We start from the raw sequence: 18,775 nt of genomic DNA, 5'->3' as shown, positions 1-18,775 counted from the left end.
TGAAACAATGGTCTAAAAGAAAGGTTAAGTTATATATGGTCATAAGATAATGGTGCATTGACCAATTCTTGATGGTTAACATTTTCAGACAGCAAGCCCTTCCAAAAACATGGCATGCCTTGAATCTGATACCCTGAGTTTGGGGGGCAAAATCTTCAGCCAGAGAACATAATAGGGTGGATGGAAAGAAATGTGGTTACAAGACAGACTTGGAAAAAAAAAAAACTGGAATCAATTGCCAAGCCTTCAAAAACAAAAGGATTCTGGGTGGCTTTGGATAAACTCAGGCAGATGTCTTACTCAGAAGCCTCCTCCCACCAGGATGCATTCCACACTTCTTGGGGACAGCAGCCTTATGCACGTCAGCAATGTTTGTTCAAGGCAGCTCAAGCACCAACTACAGTGTCTGCTCATGTTCTCCCTCTGCTCCTACAAACCCACAGCTCTTCCCTTCCCAAAGTCATTTATTTACTGATCCTCCCCAGTCCCCATGCAAGGAAGCAGTGTCAGACTACCCCTTCTCCCACCAACAGTGACTCCATTGGCAGCATGCCACAAAAACCAAGATACACTGATTTTGTAGACAAAACTAAGAGCAGGAGAAAAACTGCCCAACCCTAAAAGGAAAGAAGCACAGCCTGGCACCACTGATTTCACTTTTACCATAAGGCACTGCTGTGTGGGCAAACAAACAAACAAAATAGCTCATCTCCTAAGGAGAGGAGTAGAAGGGAACTCTCTAGCTACAGCTATATAGACAACCTATAGGTGCATGGAGACTTTGGTCCCTTGCAATAAAGGCCACTGTGTGAACCGCAAAAAGGTAATAGTTTATTCCTGACAAAGGCTCGTTCAGACTTTCAACAGGAACATTAGCACCAGTTACTTTTAACACAGCTTTGCTGAGTGTTGAAACTGTTATTCGGTACACAATTAGCAAATGAAGTTGCACTGCAGAGGAAGGTAAAGGAACAGGAACTACTTTCAGTGCTGAAGTTCTCTGAAGGCTGCTAGTTTAATCTACATTTGAAAAACAGACTGTCGTAAATGACTGGGTAATCTGCTATACACTGATTCCAAGTAATTTACATATTCTAAGTTAATTGGACACGAAACATTGGACACAGAACATTTTATTCTCTTTTTATTGTTGCCTTCACATTAATTTCCAAACCATGAGGGAAAGAGAAGCAAAGATTGCAGATTGTAGCACATGACCACAAACCACCCCCACCTCCCTGGGGCTGATGTGTCATTCATCTCAATCTGAATGTTTTTTAAAAGGCCAGAATCCAAGAACCTGTGGCACTGGTTCCGTAAGCCTAAGATATATATCTTTGAATAGTAATACTCTCCGGGCATTGCAGAAAATTGTTTTCTAATGGAGGAGCTGCAATAGGTGGGCTGACAAATGATGATATAACCCAGAAATCTGGCTTCTTCCTATTTACTCTATCAGGTGGTTTCAAAGTATTCCTGATCAAAGAGAAGGTGTTAGCTCACCTGTCTCACACAGAACAATGAATGCTTTCACTACATTGGTTAAGAGAAATTACTTGGTATGAGACAGTTAACTGAAATGTTCCATCCAACAGGTAAAATTCTTTGTATGACAGCAAACTTCTCCGAAAATGAAATGCTGTAGAATTAGATCAAAGCTAGGCAAGGCCTCACCCACAAGGAGTAACTGGAGAACCATTGGGAATAATATTAACATAGGGACAATTCTGGCAGCATTTTTAATCTAGCACAAGCCATTCATTTTTACACATATTGGTTCACAATTGCACAGTTGCTGCTTGGGCAAGTTCAATTTCCTTTAGGCCCAGGGACTGCCAAATACAAAGGTTAAGGTCCAAAGTCCAGTCTGAGTGGGAACTCCATGCTGCTACTACTCAGGAACTGCCCCAATAGGATAGCTGCTAGCCACGGGGGTCCTACTTCTTTCTGCCTCCTCTTTCTTTGAGTGCTAAGTGGATCACAGACCCACTTGTCATGTTGTAGTAAGCCAGAGAATTGGAGTCCTTGATGAAGATGCCCTGCAAGAAACAACGAGACAGCTGTGACAGCACCCAAAACAAAACTCAGCCAAGTAAAGTCAAAGGAGAATCCATTGCTTCGTGTAAGTACTCTGACCTAAGAAAAAAACTGGTCCCCTTCTATTATATCCAGGCACAGGAAATCAATAGTGGAATTCTGACACCACCTTAAACAAGCTATGAAGGTTCCACATAGAGCTAATGGTTAAGTAATGAAAGCTGCACATACTGGGGAAGAGTTCCACAATCATCAGTCAAGTGCACTCTGATGGTTGAACTGACACATGAAATTCACCTACAAGCGGTAAAGAAGCTGAACACTCACCTCATACTGAAGCTTCTGTTTCCCAGCTGGCATCCCGGTAGCTTCATGGATCTTCACCTTTATAACAGAAACCTAGAAATCAAGGAAATACAACCCTCTTCAGGAAACAGGGCACTAGACAAATGATAGCTGGCAGCATATATGAGCAAGATATATGCCCAACCCCTACAAAACACTCCAAAGCCTGGGGCCTTCATATTTTAGGGACCATCTGTCCCCACATGACCCCTTCATTCATCAGGAGCCAATTTGTTGGTAGTCCCAGGCCCCTCCATGATACTGCTGGCCTCCACTCGGGCCAGGGCATTTAGTGCCCTCGCCCCCACCTGGTGGAACACTTCCCCCCCAACCACCTAGAATAGTTCTTCAGGGCCTGCAAGACGGAGCTGTTCCGCCAGGCTTTCAGTGAGGTCAGCCGTTGAGGGTGCCATCCCCTGAACTCACATTTGTTGAGTAGCCCCCCTGATGAGCTGCCATGTTGAATCTGTAATGCTTTTGGAGTTAAGGTTGGCGTGTTTGTTTTGGAATGGTTTAAATTGAATTTTTAAATATTATTGTGTTTTATTGATTTGTACACCGCCCAGAGCCCTTAGGGGATGGGGCGGTATATCGAGACTAATAAATAAATATGACATTGTAAGACATGAAAAAGTTGAGGCTTTTATCAGAAGTCTGACCACTAAAGACTGATGCAAGCAGACCAATTCTGCTTCTATTACAGCACAGGAATTCCTCAGTCAAAAGAGTGCAAACGGCTTACTCCAGCAATGCTACCACCTTGAGGGCCCAGCAGACAGTCCCAGCTGTGCACTCTGCCAGCAAGCAGTTTAGGGCAGGGATAGGAAACAAGTGACCCACTAGCCATGCCCTGTCCTTCGCTGGAAACACATCCGCAGCTGAGTTTTTAACTGAGGCACTGCTAGATGTCTCCCCAACCTTTATTCACAAGAAAAATGTTTTCAGACTGTATGAGGTGGAGATGATCTACACATCTTGTTGATTTTATAGGCAAGATGCAAACAGTCATAGGTGTAATACTGTGCCTGAGTGCACTCTCAAAGTAATGAAGCCTTCTACAGTGCCTGATGCATTATGGTCACTCGAAAAGGGAGTCTGTCCAATAACACGCATGGCCACTTTCCAGTTAACTTGTCTGAAGACCAGAGCAGTACCTGAGAATACAGAAGTTGCCCATCACTTATTTTTAAGAAGCCCTGGGCCATACCTGATCAGAGAGCGGCAGGGTGAACACCAGCACCTGGCCATTCAGCTTCCATTCAGTCTTATCCTGCATGTTGGGAACCTGGACTTTGACTGTGACTGGGCCCTAAGAGAATAAATGTGACAATACGGTCAGACAAAATTCACGGAGCCAGGGAGGAAAGAAAAGAAAACAGATAAAATGCAGTAATAGTCTCTTGCTTCTGCATGGAGGAATGCTATTGGCTTTGTGCTCCACCAATTACATTCCCCAACAAACTGATGCGTTAAAATCTCTAACTGCCCTGGTCTTGGGTAAGGTAGAAGGCTGTTCAACTGAGCAGTTCCTTACAACTTCCTGCTGAGCAGAACTATACAAATCATATAAAAAGTGGCTACCTTTTAAAAAGCTGCCATAGAAACTGGAACCTAGATGCTATCAGAACTCTGTTAATCAGACATATATAATCAGTATATTTTGTTTTAATGACTGTATTCATGAGAGAGCTGTTGACCATACAACACAGCTGCCTTTTTGGTCATGTAAGAGACACAGGAAAAGGTGACCCCCAAAAAGATATGCTGGGAGCAGATTTTTTTTTACATTTGCCTAGTCTGCTTCTCCCTGCATCTTCTGGATAGTGATGCCATTTAATAGCTCTTCCTTAAGCAGCTTGTTCAAAGGAAAAATGAAGAATCTGAAATTCTGATCTGAACCTGACTCGAACAAGCTGCTGAAAATTGCCTAGCCCAACCCCTATAGAATCAAGGAGGCACCCTGGAAGATCCTCCTAGAGCAGTGGTGACAAACCTATGGCATGGATGCCAGAGGTGGCACTCAGAGCCCTATCTGTGGGCACGTGCACACAGAGTTCGTCATGTGGGGGGGAATCGACCCATCCCCACAAACACATCTAGGCTGGCCTGGGTCGCTGGACTTGAGGTGCATGCACCTCAGCAAGCAGGGAGGACTCGGCTGGCAGGCCTGGGGCCTGTGCTCCAGGTGGCTGCTGTCTGGGGCGGGGGCGAGGCAGCAGAGATGCTAGAGAGGTGCAGAATGGTGCATGTGGGACTTGATGGAGGCTACAGCAGGCTGGCCCCTGCTCGAGGGGGTTATTCAGGTTAAATTGCTGCATTGGCACTTTGCGATAAATAAGTGGGTTTTGGGTTGTACTTTGGGCACTCGGTCTCGAAAAAGTTCGCCATCACTGTCCTAGAGCCTTAAATAAAACAAGAGTTATTGCTTTAAGTTTTTAGTGGTCACCTTGTTTCTGCGCAGAAACTCCTCCTCTGGCATGAGGCTGTCTTCAGACTTCAGCTTCTTAGAAGACGGCTCATCCTCCATGGGCGGGGGAGGGTGAACAGGAGGCATAGGCGACGGGGCAGCAACCGGTGCAACAGGAGGGGCGGGAACAAATGCTGAAGTAACAGAGAAAGGATTAATTTTGCACAAAATCACCAACAGCCTTTTTTGGGAGCACTGACTGGCACAACCCAAAGCAGCAGTGTCAAATGCAGAAAATGTTGGAGAGCACAACAGTATGCCACCTACATTCCCCAGGAGTGGAGTGGGAAATCCAGCACCCCAAATGCTAACCGAGGGCACAAGAACTCGGCACTCACTAAGAAATGCTAAAACAGTGCACAGGCAGGGCTGTGAGCTCCCTTTGCCATAAGAGCTATATGCCCCCTAAATGCATGAAGGGAAGCTTCCAGATGTGAACAAGGTAGCAGAGGGCTTACCAAACACCAAACAATGCAGAATACAGAGCAAGGAAGTCACTGTGGCAACAGCAGACAGGACACATGGAGTGAACTGGGGAAACCTGGCAAAGTATCTGCATTTTCTCTGAACAAGGATGTTGCAAAAGATAAGATAAAAGTCGTATCTGGTGTCATGCTTTTATATCTGGTCCTTCTTCCAAGGAGCAGAGCGTCGGAAAAAACAAAACGGAAGTCGCAACCCCAGAAGGGTTATTTTCTCGTTCAGATAAACAGCAGCAACCATGTGTTATTACTACAGAAGTACTCCAGATGTTGCAATAGTGGAAGAATAAAGGAACCTGAACACACTGGCCAGACTACAAGAAACAACGCTCTCTTTCAAGGACTTACATTTGACACTCCTGCTTTTAAGGAAACAAAGACAGACACAAGAAAGGAAAGCCATCAGTAGTAACTCCAAGACAAAAAGCAGTTGATCTAAAAACATAAGAAAGCTGCAAGTATCTCAGAGTCAAGCATTGCATCCATCAAGCATGAATTTCACACTGATGGCTAGACTTCAGTTTGACAAAATAGGAACCAGAGGAAGTTGCTCTGTAATAATCATGTGACAGCTATGCATGTGAAAAAAAAATCAATGCACCTCAACTGTAGTCATGCCTTCCATACCTAAGCAGGCTAAAGTGGCCTCCTAGACGTCCTTCAGTTGTATGACCACTCTTAGGAAGAGTGAATACTGTTCACATGATTTCCTTAATTGTAATATACGTATCTGTCCGACATTTAGATTTCCATAATGGTCAATCATTTCACTCATGACTTGATAGCAAATGTATAATTACTTGAGAGGGAGCTGCAGCCAATCCTGATTTTCATGACCACCTGGGCAGGCATACGTTAGTCTGGTTTGTACATTATGCTTTTAAATGTTTACCTAAAAACCGCTGTGTGTGAACCCATCCTTATTCCAGGTAACCTGGACTTCAAATGCTTGATTCAGAGACTGTACAATGTTAAAAGTATCAACATCCAACTGCACTGTCTTTTGGCTTGGAGTTTCTGAGTGTTTAGTATTGAAAAAAGGCATTAGAATAATTTTTGGACAAGAGCACCACCATGTGACAGTCAGTGACCTGAGTCAACACAGTAGCAACCTTGAACTACTTATCTGAAACTTGGAGGACAGATTGATTTGTACACACAAAACAGCAGACCTCATTGGCTAGACAAACTGGGTTTACAGCTGCGTATCGACGGCTGTGGCGCAATACAGCTAAAAGGCATACCAGCGGATTTGGCACTTGGCAAGGGTGCTTCCTGTATTCCTGCCTTGGTTTCTCTAGCAATTAGAACAATACCTGGAGCACCAGTACCCAAGCTAGCATGCAGCCACACAACCTTTTAAGAGCAGTGAAATTCGGCCTAAGAAGTCTACAAGAACAAAACTATGACACACAGACGCACACCACGGCCAGGACCCCTTTGTACCACTCTGGACAGACAAGAGAAGTGTGAACGCATGCAAATTAGCTTGGCTTGAAGGTTAGTGATTAGCCGTATTACCTCCGAGGTCACAATGACACTTAAGAAGTTACCTGGACTGCTGACTGGTCCCTGTCTGTATCCTATATTGTAATAATTAGATACAATAGTTAGTCAATGCTTCACTCAGCTGCAACCTATGATATTCATAGAAAGCCTGTTTAGATTTCAGGTTTAAATTGAAAATGATATGGGACCGTCTGAAGTCATCCTCTGGCCCTGTAAGACAATGCAGTCCATGCCATAACACATTATAACTTTCATTTTAGTACAAAGCAAGTCTAACCCCCATGTGCCCCTTACATAGTTAAAAGCAACTCTGGAAAACGCATATCTGGCTTTTAATTTTGTAGACACAACCAATAACACTTACAAGTTTCAACAAGGAATGCTGGGAAAGAATCCCAGAGAAATAATGAACAATGACAGGTACGCTCCTCTGGCAGATTTGGAATGTTATGTTTCTAGACACTCCACGAGGGACAGGCAATCTGGAAGTGCTAAAATCATCCATGTTTTTCCTCTGTTGAACAACTCGGGAGAATTAACTTTATGGGAAACACAAGTACTGGGCAAAATAAGAAACTGAAACAATTTGCATCTGTGGAATAGCAGCTATGTGAAGAAGAGGGTCAATGAAGGTAAAGATGAATTACCCAATGTTTGAACCTCCATGATGATAGAAGGGGGGGGGGGAGTGGGCAAGCCAGAGAGATGAGCTGCACCCCAGTGAAACAAAGAGCTTGTTTTTGGGGAAAAGGACAACTGAACTCGAATGAAGAGGAGCAGTTCTGAATCTGACCACAGTACAGTCTCTCCTTTTCAGACGCTGGGGGGGTGGGGGTGGGGGCACCTACATAAATACTGTTGCCAGCATGAACTTCAGGATGAAGCAAGTTACCAATTTAATTTAATTTTTTAATTAATTGTATTTAATGGCAGTCTGATCCATCAGAAATAGAACTAAATGTCATTATAGCCAAGCAGTTTGGCATCAAACTGCCTTGGGCACCCTATTTGGGTAGAAATACAGCATAGTAATGTTCAAAATAAATATGTAAATTCATTCAGCAAATAATGATGGCTAAATTTGAAATTAAGCAAGGAATTAATCACGTGGACTTTTGGGACTTGATTCTGTTTCTGAAAAGGGCCAAGATCAGCTGACGAAATCAGTGAAATTGAATACTGGCATGATAATGTGGTATGTTTAAGAACAACAGCTGGGGCAGGCTGTGGAATTGCTGTGGAGAATGCATGACTGCAAGCCAATGACACCAACCAACGGTGATCAGGAGGCAACCGTGCTTTGCTGTAAGTGAGCAAGAACAACCAGTTATAAAACACTACAGACATTAGCTCTGTTCACAAGTTACAGTGAATGCACGAGAAACTTATTTGTATCAGTGTTGTATGCTCATTATTTGTATTAGCGCTGAGAAATTCTCATGTTATGGTCAATGCATATACAGCTGGATGTATGAAACAAAATCCCACATTTATCCAGGTACTGGTCCCTGTTTTCTTTTGTAAAGTGAATGCATGTTGGTTCCTTCACAGAAAGAGATGTACAAACAAGATGTATGCGCACTCACTGTAATGTGTGAACAGGGCTGTTATTAAGAGAGAGATTTTCAACACTGACCTGTTGGCACAATCATTGGAGGGGGACGTGGAGCCATAATAGGCGGGGCAGAAGGTGGCATTGGAACAACATTGATCCGAGGTGCGTGTATTATTGGTGGCATGGGAGCAGCGATGACGGAGCCTGGTGGTAAACGCACCACTGAAGTCATAGGAGGACGAGGCATGACAGGGACAGCACTAACAACAGTTGTACGGACAGGAGGCAGCATCTAGAAGATATGATATTTGGGTTGTAAAAGAACGTGAAAGCTTTGGGAGGGGGAATCAAACTTTCTCGCTGCTATAGGTGGTTTTTACACCCTGCTTTTCTCTACTCAAAACAGCTAACAACTACTTTCTCTCCCTACCCCACCACAGGGACCTTGTGAGGCAGGTGGCTCTGAGAAAACTGTGACTAGCCTAAAGTCTCCCAGGAGGCTTCCTGTGGAGGAGTGGAAAATCAAACCCGGTTCTGCAGATTACAGTCCAACCCCTCTTAACCGCTACACCACACCGGCTTAGCTACAAAAGTAAGCAGCAACCCATACTGAGGGCGGGCGGGGCACAGACGCAATTGGCGGAGCGTTCGTTGGCATGTTCGGAACTGATGAAGGGGGCATAGGCTGGGGCATCTCGTTGGGTTTGCTGGGACCGATCTTCTCCTTGCTGTCATCTTCAGGCACCAGCCCCTTGGCCTTATGGATAGCTTCAATCTGTTCCTGCAGGGTAATGTTGGCTTGGGCAGCCTGCTGAGTTCGGGCCATGCTGCCAGAATGGCCGTCCCAGGTCACCTAGTGAAAGAAAATGGGCGATATGAAAGAGATGCATTAAGATTAATAATAACAAGCCTGTTGGGGGACAGCTTCCGCTCCTTCATTTCCTGGCAACACTGAAAGAGACAATCTAGCTCTAGCCATACCTTTTCTTCTGGCTTCTGGATCTCCTCTTCCCCAATCTTCTTGCCAATAGCAGTCTCTTCCACACCAAAAATATCAGTACGGCGCTCAGCCAACTGTTTCAGACTGCTTTCGATATCCAAGCCTAGACAGACAAAAACAAAACTGCTGACCAGGATTTATTTTACAAAACACAGCACCATTCAAATTAGGCTTGAGCACCAATAGTTTCTATCGGTAAATGTCTGGTTCAGGCACTTTTGACTCTGTAAAGATAGATTCAGCTCCTACCAAAAATATTTGAGTTAAACAAACCTGAAATTTTGTCAGTTCTCTCCCTTCCACTTTCCCAAGCCCTAGGTGCTTTGGAAACTGCAGAGGGGAGAGAACTGCCTCCACAGGTACTTTCCAAGTCCCAGAAGGCTTGAAAAGCAAGGGCGTGGGGTGCGATCCTGTGTGCGGGAGGAAGCACATTCCCTCCTGCAAGCAGGATCGTGCTGCCTTTCCCCTTGCCCTGCTTTCCAAGGCCCATAAACCTTGGAAAGCAGGGTGGGAAGCACGATACTGAAAGAAGGACCAAGCTGCCTTCTCCCCGTGTCTCACAGCCTCTCTCCTCCCGCCTCTGCTGTCCCAACTACTTAGCTCAGCACAGAGGATTGCAGCCTCTTTTCCCTGCTTGCGCTGCTTAAAAGCCAATAAAGCCAAATCCTGTTCAGCTTTATCAACCCCCAGGCGATTCACTTTTATCAGTAAAGTAAATCCGAATTACCAAGCCTAATTCAAATGCTTAAAGCAACCTGTGGCAGCTGCTCCACAACAGCCGGAACAAAATTAATGTATTGAAAAAGTGTTGAGATGTCTTGGGTGCTGTGTGGTTTCTGGGCTGTATGGCCGTGTTCTAGCAGCATTCTCTCCTGACGTTTCGCCTGCATCTGTGGCTGGCATCTTCAGAGGATATGTTGAGATGTCCTCTTGTTTTGCCTTCTCAGCTTACCACTTTAAAAGTGTTATGTAACTCGAACAAGGAGCAGGTTGGATTTGAATTTCACAGCCACTTCCTCCAAAGAGCTCAAGGCAGTTTACATGTGGCTCCCGAATTAACTCTCATCCAGGAAGCTCACGGGGACAGATTAAATGATCTTCAGCAATAAAGCATCAAGAGCCTTCAGAACATTTTCTGTGTTGGCACGAAGTCCTGCGTCATCTCTGTAAACTTAACATCTGACCTGAAATTATTCTTCGAAAAGCGTTGAACCCTAAAAGGCCGACAACTTTTCCTTTTAAATTCAGGTAACCCATTACAGTTATTTGTGTAACAGTTACATAAAGATACAAAACACAGAAGCATTTTTGAAGGACCTGACTATGTCCTCCCCTTTAGATACAAGTTTGTAGGAAATAGTTAACTGGATACATGTTGGAAGCAGAACAGAGCATTTCTACAACTGCGGCGAGGAGCTGTGCGTGACTGACCTGGGGCGTAAACTTCGTCATCAGTCTGCTTCTCCCGGAGGGAACGGTCTCTTTGCTCCAGCCAGCGAGGATCCAGGAGCCCAATTCGCATGTGTTCCTGCATTTTGCTGGCAGGAATCTTCTCCCCAGTGATGGGGGAAACCAGATACTCATCAGGGGCTGGGGCAGGTGGCAAAGGCTTGGAAGCTGAAAAAGAAAAAAAGCCACATCGTTACAGATTACTTTAGCTACCCTTGGGATCTGGAATGCACAGACACAAGTCAAAAGATGCCAGCTTACCTTTCGGATCATAATCTTTCCTGACAATAACCTGATCTGGAGTTGGGGGAAGTGGTGGTGGCATTGGAGTTTCTGGAGGTGGTGGAACTTTCTGGTTCTCATCTTCGTCATCAGAGCCCTTTACATTTGAAAATGAGAGAGCATAAAGTTTCAATGCAGCCCTATGCCTAATTTGTTCACACCAACTAAGAATTACATTGCAGACATTAATACTCAATCTTAATACTTCAGAATAACACTGATGATCCAGGACATCTAATATGCAGCTAAAAAAACTTGGCAGCTTATTTTCAAGCCGATGGCTGTTTTTCTGTCAGGAGTGCTTTAACTATGTGTTCCTGCATTGCAGGGGGTTGGACTAGATGGCCCTTGGGGTCTCTTCCAACTCTATGATTCTAAGCCCTGTCACAATTAATTGACTTTGACCGGTACTCACTTCATCCATGTCCTGCACTTGAGTGTCCTGGTCTAACTGAGATGGAGTCTCCTCTGTCTTCTCTTGTTTCTCATCTTCATCATCTGACTCTACCTCCATCTCCACTTCCTCGCTTTCGCCAAACTTCTCGTAGCGCTCCTGGATCAGAATGCGAGCTCCCAGCTCCTCAGGTGTGGTGGGGGGCGGGAAGTTCCCTGCAGCAGGAGGGAGGGAGTTTACATCACCACCGCTTCAGTACAGAACAATTTCTAAGACATACGCATTGCAGGTCATTACAATGAACGTTATGCTATTTTAATTAAACACTGCTTCAAAAGTCCAGTTAGGCTGGTAATTAATAGAAAGAGCAGGGGAGAGAAAGTATTGTAGCGTCTCAACTCTGCTTCTGTTCATAAGCAACCTTTTCTTCGTATTGTCGAAGGCTTTCACGGCCGGAATCACTTGGGTGCTGTGTGGTTTCCGGGCTGTATGGCCGTGTTCTAGCAGCATTCTCTCCTGACGTTTCACCTGCATCTGTGGCTGGCATCTTCAGAGGATCTGATGCCAGCCACAGATGCAGGCGAAACGTCAGGAGAGAATGCTGCTAGAACACGGCCATACAGCCCGGAAACCACACAGCACCCAAACCTTTTCTTCCTTTTTTGGATCTGTTCTCCAGTTCCACTGTGATCTTGGTAGCAGAACAATTTACTTTATAGTCTTTGAGATTGGTAGCATTTACGACAATTCAAACAATACAATTAAAGACAACAGACTACTATGTATAATTTTTTTTGGATCTTGTATATCAGGTTTCTGTCATTTTGCTTGATTTTGTGCCTTGTATTTTATGTAGCTGATCTCAGTCATTATTTCTAGTATTGTCCTTTTTAATGTTGTGTTTTTCTTTAGTTGTGCTTGTAAGCTACCTCTGGATCCTTGCGGGATGAAGAGAGAAAGGCAAACGTGTTTTAGCAAGCAAATGCTAGTCTCCACTCTCCCCCCACCAAAGCAATAGCTGATTTAACCTTGCTCAGAGGGCTGGAAGTCCACAGTTTCCACTACCACAAAGTCATGCCAGTCAATCTGGGCATATGCAACACGCTCTCTCTCCTTCTCTTCTTCTTCCTTCTTCCGCTCTCGCTCCTGAAACTTGGCCCACTCCACTCTGTAGCATGCCTGCCCAGGAAGGAAAAAGGCACCAAAAATGGGACGTGGAAATCTTGTTACAGTATGCAAGGCACAGTCACCAATACCCACTCACACAGTATCATATAGCAATTAAATTGAATGAAGCACGGGTCATTTAAAAACTTTCTGGACACCCTCAGGGACATATCTGAAACACAGTGTCCCATCACTAGATGTAATGTAATGTCACTAGATGTAATGTCACATCACATCACTAATGTAAACACATTAGCTAGGATCTCACACTTTAGTCTACATCAGGGGTCTGCAACCTGCGGCTCCGGAGTCGCATGCGGCTCTTTCAGCCTTATACTGCGGCTCCGCATGGCCTGGAGGTCGGAGGGTAGCATGGGCGTGTCCCTCCAGAGCAGTGCTGGAAGGAAAGGTGAGTGGAGCCGCCTCTCCGGCTCGGTAGATCTTCGGGCCATGGAAAACGGGTCCAAATGGCTCTTTGGGTGGCAAAGGTTGCCAACCCCTGGTCTACATCTATGCCAAACTTTACGTTCTGGAGAACAATAGCAAAATTGGTCTTGAAAGCTTTAGATCTACTGACCTACATCAAAATGTGTGGAAGAGAAGGTTGCTGACATAAAAACTTAAAAGTAGCTTATGATTCAGACACCTCAATGAAATTTTTATGCCTGTTTGGTAAGCAGGTCCTTTGCAGACTGACCACTCTGGGACAAAAGGTTTTAAAAGTAACACTAAGAGTTCTAAACAGAAAAATTAGTTAAGACTTGCAAGAAAAATCACAGATTATTTCTTGATTACCTGGTCCAATACTTCCTTGGGGTTTTCTGCTTCCTTCTTGAGTTTTATGATTAAGCCCTTGGGAGGGATTAAGATCTGAAACACATTTTCAAGATGTTACTGAAGGGTAGTCTGTTCTGTGCCTACAGAAGTGAGTCCTCTGAAAAAAAAACTTGAATGGAACCTATGCTAATCCAATGGATTTGCACCACCCAAAAGGGTAGCTTAAGTCTGAACTGTGGCCCGCCAGCATAACGTCAGCAAAGGCTGTGAGAGAGACAACTCAGCTTAGTTCCTCACCTGGCTATCATCGTCCCCACTCCCACTATGTCGGCAGGGGCCCTGGAATGCTGGTGCGACATTCAGCACTGTGTTCCAGCATTGGGGGCGGGGGCGGAGGGTGGCAGCCACCGCGGCACACCAGCAAGATTGCCCCTCTGCCAGCTAACCCTTGAGAACATAGGCAACCTTGCCTAAAACTGATCACAGTTTCTGGAATCAAGATACAATGGCACTGAACACAGATGTTGCTAGTGTTTATGCCTGTAGATGCATACTACATGTGAGAGACGTATGAGACATTTCCTGTAGTATTTTATTTCAGGTGCAAAACTAATCTGCTGCTACTTTAATTGCATCCCTAGACACTGGGAAATAATTTCCTTCTTACCACTGAACACGTAAGAAGAATGAGAACCCATCCATATCAACATTTCTCTGTAACCCCACAAAAAGGAAACATACACTAAACCTCCATTTGTCCCTCTGAAAGGTACACTTGCTGCCTCTTTAAGACAGAAAATTGTTTTTGGACAGAACTGAACATCTTCCGGAGTGTGGCCCCATCCGGAAAGACCTACCTTTGTGTACTGTTCCACCAGTTTGGTGAAGTAGTTGAAGAGGCTGTGCTGTGGGCGCAAAAAGTCAAACTGGTAGTTCCTCTGCTCCTTCTGCATCAGCTGGGTGAGAAACTGCCTACCATTGCGAGCAACAAACTGTGCTGTCAGCTTTACCACATCCAAGTCAAAGGCAGAGATTGAGGGGGGGTCTGCAATGAACTCAAACTCTGGAGGGGGCTCCTTTGGAATGACAGTTTCCTGAATCACCTGGGCCTGCACCTATGGGAGGAACATATACAAACGGGTCAGCAACTGGCTTGAAGGGGCCAATACTCTGCCTCAGTTAAGTGCCCAGGTCACATGGCCTAAATGTACATCATTCCAAAGTAATGTAGCATTGATTACTAAGGTCTGAAATATAATGACTTTATATATATGAAAAAGTCATCATTTTAGCAATCTCAAAGAGGTGGGGCATGTCATCTCCTAGAGAGGGACCAAAAAACCCCCCAACCTCAGGCTGTGAGACATGTCAGGCACGTTGGCTTCTGAGGCAAACCATTTACCTTTTGGGGAAGTTGTTGCTGAGCACTCTGTTGCTGCTGCATGACCTTTGGAATAGCCGCAGAGGGCTCCTGGGCCTTCCCTTCCTTGAACTCATTGACTTTGTGCCGGTAGTAGGCATGGTAAGGATCGTTGGGATTCAAGAAATTGAATTTTGGGTTATTGATCTCATTCTGACGGATTCGAGCTTCAAATTCTGGACCGTTTCTGGAAGGTTAAAAACCAAGAGTCACTGCCAAAAGAATGAAACTCTCCCTGAAGAAACTGAGATTTCTATTCAAAGACTGGCAAAACAACAGGGCATCATGTTTATATCATCACTGCCCTCTTATATAAAACAAATAAAAAGCCTGGGGCCAGGACTTCTTCAAGAGCACCTACTTGTCATCTCCATGTACTCTTACATTTGATCAGGAGACACAGAAGTGATACTGCAACTTTAGAACCTCTGAAGAGGCTTAACTATCTTTTTGCCTTGCAAGACTGATATAAAGTTAAGTCTGCTATTTTCCTTAAAGACTGCGAGGGGCAGATAATAGTTTTTGCATCATCCATTTTTTTTAAGTCTCCAGTCTATCATTCATTAGTTGTGTGTAGGGCTTTGTTTTTTATGCTGTCAGGTTTTTGTGTTTGTTTTTGCTTTGTTAAATTTGCTTTTATAAAGTTGCCTTATGGGCAACTTTTTCTTTGGAAAAGAAGTTTATATATGCAAAAAAAAATAGCAATCTGTCCCACTGAACCTGCTGATGCTCTCAGACTTCATCTCTTGTGTATCTTTGCATCCACCGATATAACATGAGCCCAATCTACAGTGACTCACCTGGCCACAAAGCTAGCTGTCTTGTCCACAATATTTCTAACCTCTGGCGGTGGGTAAATAATTCCCACAACAGGTTTGGCTGGCGTTGCTTCTTCCTTCGGCTCATCCTCAGGCTGCAATAAAAAATAAATTGAAAAAAATTGTGCTATTTCCCACACTCCTCAGTCTACACAATATCAAACTCTAAAGATATTTTTCTGCTGAAAACATATGCACAGCTGTCATTCATCGATGGTATGTGGGACTCAAAAATATTCTTTCAACAAAGAAAACTCTTTCTGGAGGAATATTTTTCTAGCATTCAAATGGTAATACTGCGCAGGAGAGATTTCCCCCCCTGTTATTCAGAATACCACATGGGAAAATAGTTATATGACTGTCCTCCATGGAATTTTTAAATTCATTAGAGACTTGGCCTCATAAGCTGCTTATATAAGAAATCCCCAAGAAATCAGACCTACATAACTCCAATCTCCCAAAACCGAAGAATGCAACCTTGTCAAACAAGGCTTTCCTAAGCAACTCTCCTACATGCACTGAAGCCAACAAGGGCTTCATGCAACACAGAACTATTAATGGCTACTAGCCATGGTAACTAAAGAGGACCACATTGAGAGGCAGTAAACTTCTGGATACCAATACCAGGAGGCTCAGCCTAAATGCCATTTTGTTGGACTGCCAGAGGAAATGGTTGGCCACTGTGTGGTACAGGATGCTGGACTAGATGATCGAGCAAGGTTGTTCTTTTGTTTTCTGCCATGAAGCTCATTGACAGTGCAACCCTATTCAGAGTGGTTCCAGTCATTGAATAGGACTGCATCATCAAGGTCCTTAGGCAAGTCTCCCTCATCTGAAACACATGATATGATATCTTGTGAGCTCTGCTAGAAACTGTGGAGACATTTCAAAAGCAATAAATAATGTAATACAGAACTACCTAAAAGAAGAGCTTTGGACAGTAGTCTAATATACTGTATACATGTTCAGCATTAAAAGTTAAAAACCACCACTTTTGGCAACCTTCTAAAGTAATGTCATTATCCTCGTTTTTGGAGGCTGGGTGTGTTTGATGTCTAAAGTCACCAGATAAGTTTCGCCAGAGCTGAAATTTTAACTTCTGCAAACACAAACTGGCTACTATGTGAGACAGGATATTGGATGATATACTATCCTATGAGATTGGGGATTCCATTTAATGCAGGCCATACCACTACATATTTTTACCATCTCCAAAATCCAAACCAACGTAGAACTTTTTCTTTGGACAGGTTCTATATTATGCCATTTTAAATTCTCTATAAAACATATCAAAACGTAGTACATTCAGACAGGCACTGCCCCTGTAAGGCAGGCTGCACTGAAACTATCCAGCACACTCTAATTTACTGTCCTTTTTATTCAGAAATTCGAACAAATGATCTAAGCCCTATTTTAGCAAACAGGACAGGACTTTCTGATTCTGCTAAGTCGTTCCTTCTCTTGAACAATTCCAATCTTGAAACAAGTGAGAAAGTAGCAACAATTTTGCAAGATGCTATAAGCTGCATCAAGATAAGACTGGGAGATAAATCGTCATTTACTTTTTCTATCTGCAATTTGTGGTTATAGTTTGCTCTTAGTTTTGCTTATGCTTTGATCATGGTTGCCTGATATGTTTTATATGCCAATACAAGTTTCTGTCTGTCTGATGCTCTACAGCAGGTCTTACAGGGCAGGATTCACCCATGCAATTTGCTTCTGTGTAGGGATTTTGCAAAGGGGTACACCCCACTCTTCTTTGGAATCCACACCAAGATCGTTTGTACGGCAAAGTACTTAATCCAACTAACAGAGCCCAATCAGCGCCGAGTTTTTACACGTGCAAGATGTAACATACTACTATCAGCTTCGCTGGAAAGCAGACAGTTGAAAATTCCCCATCATGAGAGAATTTGCATATGCACCATGAACTGTGTAGAATTGCTGGAGCAAGTGCTTTTGTACTGCCCTCTCTGTATGAGACAACCAGACTAAATATTTTGCAACCAGTTTTGGCAATGAAAAAAAGGTTATCGTACCAGCAAAAAATCTTATACTTGCTGAACAGTGATGTTGATAATATAACAGAGACAACAGGCAAATTTCTACGTCTCGCTATTGAGATGAGTCTACAAATGTAGAGTAAAACTTCTATAGTACTGCGGCTGATTCTCCATTACATTACATATGGATAAATTCTTTCTTTTGTCTGTCTTTTATGCTGCTATCCCTTTTGACTTGCAAAAGGGATACTTTGCTCCCCAACACTTGGGAGCACCGTCAAGGACAGACCAGGTACCCCGGATCTGGCTCCTTCCGCCTATCACAGAGAAAATGTGAGGGGAGTGGCAATAATAGCAATAAGCCACAGGCGTCAAACTCGCGGCCCTCCAGATGTTATGGACTACAGTTCCCATGATGAGAACTGCAGTCCATAACATCTAGAGGGCCGCGAGTTTGACACCTATCCTATGCAATAAGCCTTATCGGTCGTTCACTGACGTCTGATTCCGGACCTCCCGTTTAATACGCGCACTAAACAAGGTACACAAGGCAACATCAAAAACTACAACTCCCAGGATGCAACGTTCTCTCCACAAAGCGCCGTGGGACACCAGCTCCCTGCCCCTTTCCCTAGGCCCGCACTTCAAACCTGGGGGAGAAGCGAAGGGGAAGGGTCTCTCCAGATAACTGTACCTGCTTCGCTTCAGGTGGCGCTGGCTGGGCAGGCGCCATCGCCTGCACAGGCCCGGCCGGCATGGTGCCTCTTCAACCCGACGCAGGCAACGCAGCAAGAAACAAAACACCCAACTCCGTGACAAAATGTCCGCGCCTCACAGAATGCGCGCAGCCGCGGACGACACGGAAGTACTCGCGCATGAGCGGTCCTCCTACTGGGCATAACCCCAGCGGAGTAGCCATGGGGACCCAAGAAAGTGGAATGCGCATGCGCATATCTGAGATATTGTCCGCAAATCTCGTATTTCCGCCCTCGGGAAAGAGTTCCGAATGTGAATGGACGTTTCGCGGGAAGTCGGTTCATTTCATTGAAAGAAAAGGGGAGGTGTGAAAC

At 44.4% G+C, this 18,775-nt stretch overlaps 1 protein-coding gene across 1 annotated transcript; it reads right to left on the bottom strand.

Moving 5' to 3' along the window:
- Nucleotides 1-1,131: 1,131 nt before the first annotated feature.
- SF3A1 (splicing factor 3a subunit 1) lies at nt 1,132-18,559 on the bottom strand. The gene is made up of 17 exons (XM_048514311.1): nt 18,400-18,559; nt 15,685-15,797; nt 14,867-15,071; nt 14,322-14,579; nt 13,483-13,557; nt 12,549-12,699; nt 11,542-11,735; nt 11,106-11,223; nt 10,827-11,012; nt 9,377-9,498; nt 9,006-9,248; nt 8,477-8,687; nt 6,885-6,914; nt 4,829-4,983; nt 3,590-3,691; nt 2,365-2,436; nt 1,132-2,039 (listed from the first exon to the last, which is right to left on the bottom strand). The coding sequence occupies exons 1-17, from the start codon at nt 18,460-18,462 to the stop codon at nt 1,938-1,940; spliced, it is 2,400 nt and encodes a 799-aa protein (XP_048370268.1). The 5' UTR covers nt 18,463-18,559; the 3' UTR covers nt 1,132-1,937.
- Nucleotides 18,560-18,775: the final 216 nt, after the last annotated feature.

Source organism: Sphaerodactylus townsendi, linkage group LG13 (genome assembly GCF_021028975.2).
Source record: "Sphaerodactylus townsendi isolate TG3544 linkage group LG13, MPM_Stown_v2.3, whole genome shotgun sequence".
Lineage (NCBI taxonomy): Eukaryota > Metazoa > Chordata > Lepidosauria > Squamata > Sphaerodactylidae > Sphaerodactylus > Sphaerodactylus townsendi.
Note: the sequence above shows the minus strand (reverse complement) of the source record. Positions and strands in the feature narration are given on the sequence as shown.